We start from the raw sequence: 3416 nt of genomic DNA, 5'->3' as shown, positions 1-3416 counted from the left end.
GGCAGCTCTCCCAGGGGAAAGGCCTTGACCTACCCTCATCTTCTCGCTGAGGCTCAGTCGTGGACATGGGCTGGGAAGTCGCTTGACCATCACCAACAGGTTCAGCTGCAAAGAAAGTCAGGACAGAAGAGCTCCCCTGGCACTGTTGGACATCCCCAGGCTCCCTGGGGCCGGCAGAGGAGCCGCGCCGGGCACAGCGCCCCGGGCCACAGCCCTGGGCCCGGCCCCTTCCCTCTCTGCTCTTCTCCGGGGCTGCACAGAGCACACGCAAGGAGCAACTGGCATTGCACACGGCAAGAAGGCTGACAGCTAAATGCTCCTTCCCGCCCCGACAGCGACCCTGGGGGATCACTCAGGGCTCGAGAAGGGAGCAGGGCAAGGTTTCCAGAACCCTTCAGCCTTGAAGTGACATTAAGGAAAGTGGCACCTGAATGAGGTCTTGCCACACTGACAATAACTTTTCTGTCAGGAAAGGGATGCTGAGAACTTGCCTCCAGTAAGTCCCAAGTGATCAAAATTGTCATCCATCCAAATTGCTGGAATAGCATTCCCAGCACCCTCATCTAGAAGGGAGCAGAGATCAGAACCATTCCATGGTGTGCTGGGATCCCCTTCTGCCTTAGGGAACAGGGCACTGCAAGGGGGTTGGGCAAGGCCCTGGGAGCCAGATGCCAATGGAGTCCTGACACTGCTGTCCCAAGGTCAGCACCGCTGCTGCCGCCGCCGCTGCTGCCGCAACAGTTGTGGTCACCGACGGACTGCTCGGTCGCTGTGCTGCTGTGCAAGCGCAGGGCTCTGGGACCTCTGTGACCTCAGAGCCTGCTGTGACCTCAGAGCCTGCTGTGACCTCATGCCAGGGTGGAGTTGTGTGGGGATTGACCTCAGGAATTTTCCTTCTTGGGGCGGGAGCCCATCCTGTTCAGCAGCTCAGTCCAAGGGGTGTGACACAGTCCCAGCCCAGCTGATCTCACAGGCTGGGGGATGAAGAGATGGAGAGCAGCCCTGCCGAGCAGGACTTGGGGGTGCTGTTGGATGAGAGGCTGGATGTGAGCTGGCCATGTGCACTGCCAACCTTATCCTGGGCTGCACCCAAAGGAGTGTGCCTAGCAGGTTGAAGGAGATGATTCCACTCCTCTGCTCTGGTGAGACCCCACCAGGAGTACTGCATCCCGCTCTGGATCCCCAACACAGGAAGGACATGGAGCTGTTGGAGCAAGTCCGGAGGAGGGACAAAATGCTCTGAGGACTGGAGCCCCTCTGCTTTGGAGACAAGCTGTGACAGCTGGGGGTGTTCAGCCTGGAGAAAAGAAGGCTCCAGGGGGACCAGACCGCTGCCTTTCAGTACCTTAAGGGGGCTTGTAAAAAAGATGTGACAGAATTTTTAGGTGGGCCTGTTGTGACAAGACCAAGGGGGAATGGTTTTAATCTAAAAGATGGTAGATTCAGACTAGACATAAGAAAGACATTTTTTACACTGTGGATGTTGAAATCCTGGGACAGGTTGCCCAGAGAGGTGGGAATCCATCCCTGGAAACTTTCAAGCTCACACTCTGAGCAACCTGATCTAGTTAAAGGTGTCCCTGCTCACTGCAGGACATTGGACTAGATGGCCTTTAAATGTCCCTTCCAACCCAAGCCATTCTGTGCTCCTGTGCAGCATCAAAGCAGTGCTGGATTAATGCTGGGTAATGATGCTGGCACCTGGTTTTTGGCAGTTGTGCCATTTAGTGATGGGCCGAGAGAGGATTGAGTGAAGCCTGCAAGTAACAGACAGTGTGCTCAAGGAGAAACAGGAGAGGAACACGGCTTCCAGTTCAGACAAATGGAAAAAGGCCAGCATTTTGCTGCCCATTCCTTGCTAAGAAATAAAGGAATGTCCTGAAGATCCCTTCATGTGGGTGCACTATGGGCTGTATCAGTACTTGTGCTCTGTAAAACAGGTAAGTTGTTGCAGCTTCTCGCCCTGTTTATCGCTGGATAAAACCCAGATACTGCACTGCTCCATGTCTACTTCCTTTGAAGTAAAGGCAAATTTTGTTCATTATTGACTGGGACATATTCATCTGTTCACGTGCAAATTCTCCTTGCCATTCATACAATGCTGATTGGCTCTAATCGGACTGTAATTAAGACGTACCTCTCACTGTAATTAAGGCTGATACATTGTGAGGCAAAGTGTTGAGTAATATGTCCTGGTGTCTGGCACTGTAGAGAGTTTTTCTGTAATTAAATGATATTTGAAGGCAGGTATAGTATACCATACTTCTGGCATACTAGAAATGAAAAAACAGCCTTTGAAACAGGATTTTATCCTTTCTTCCTCCTCCTCCCAGGTCTAAGCTCTTCAGCTGCCTCAAAAACATTGTTTTAATTCAGACAGGCATCCATGCAGTGAGCAACAAATCGGGACTGTGGCTGTGAAGCTTGAAGCAATGTACGTTTATAGCGCTAAAAATAATAATCCATTACCCAGGTTAAGCCAAGCATTTCCCAAATAACTCTACCTATCCTGAGGGATGTTTCAAAAAGGATCATAGTAAAAGCTGGGAGTGGGGAGAGAGAATGTCATCAGAATTAAAAATACAGCTTTCTGAGATCTCTATATTCCTATAAAAACAGAGTCAAAATTGTTCATTTATGGAACATTAACTAAGAAGTAAATAGTAGATTGACAAAATAATTGCTTTGGGAACAAAAAAACCTAAAAAAAAATAAGTTTACCTGTGGATTTATAAGTAAACCCTCATGCTAAGGAAAAAACTAGACCTGCTAAAACTAAAAACAATAGGGCTATTTCATTTGTCTCAATATAAAAAAAAAAAATCACTGAAAAGAATTAGAGATCCTCAAGACCATTACTATATACCGGAACCTCCAGGTATTGCGAATAAATGGAGGAAACTGTAGTGTGCAATTCACAGAGGTAACATGGAATTTATTGGTGGATTTGTTGCAAGCTTTCTGATTGCAGACTGGAAAAGCAGAGGGGCTATCAGACCATACTGGGGACTTTACAGCAGTCTGACAGATGTTTCTGGGACCAGCTGCAGAGCAGAAAAGCAGCACACAATTACTGGGACAATCTCCTTCCTGGCTGTAGACTTTCTGACAAAAGTCTGTCCCCCTGCGCTGCGGGAGCTGTCGCGGGGCAGGGAGGGTCGCGGGGCAGCTGCTGCTGCAGGGATGGCTTTGGCCCGTGTCCCTCGAAGGAGCCCCTGCCCCAGCAGCTGCGCTGCCCCCGGGCTCTCCTCCCGGCCCTCTGGGCTTTGTTGGTGGCACAGCCTGTGCCCAGGGGCGGCAAGGTGCCTGTAGGCCCCAGCTCCGGGGAAGCAGAGAAGGTCCTGGCCGTATGCAACGTGCTGCCAGCTCAGCAGTGGTGCACAGCACGGGCTCACGCTCCCCATTGCTCCCGCAGA

At 50.7% G+C, this 3416-nt stretch overlaps 1 protein-coding gene across 1 annotated transcript in view; it reads right to left on the bottom strand.

The window, feature by feature from the left end:
* Nucleotides 1-3416, bottom strand: part of EFCC1 (EF-hand and coiled-coil domain containing 1) — a 61658-nt gene that overhangs the window by 46512 nt on the left and 11730 nt on the right. The window contains exon 6 of the mRNA XM_017737287.1: nucleotides 4-105. Within this exon, the coding sequence (XP_017592776.1) occupies nucleotides 4-105 (102 nt within the window). The remainder of the gene's footprint in view (nucleotides 1-3; nucleotides 106-3416) is intronic.

Source organism: Corvus brachyrhynchos, unplaced genomic scaffold, assembly GCF_000691975.1.
Source record: "Corvus brachyrhynchos isolate BGI_N302 unplaced genomic scaffold, ASM69197v1 scaffold266, whole genome shotgun sequence".
Lineage (NCBI taxonomy): Eukaryota > Metazoa > Chordata > Aves > Passeriformes > Corvidae > Corvus > Corvus brachyrhynchos.
The sequence above is the reverse complement of the archived record's forward strand: the minus strand, read 5'-3'. Positions and strand labels throughout refer to the sequence as shown.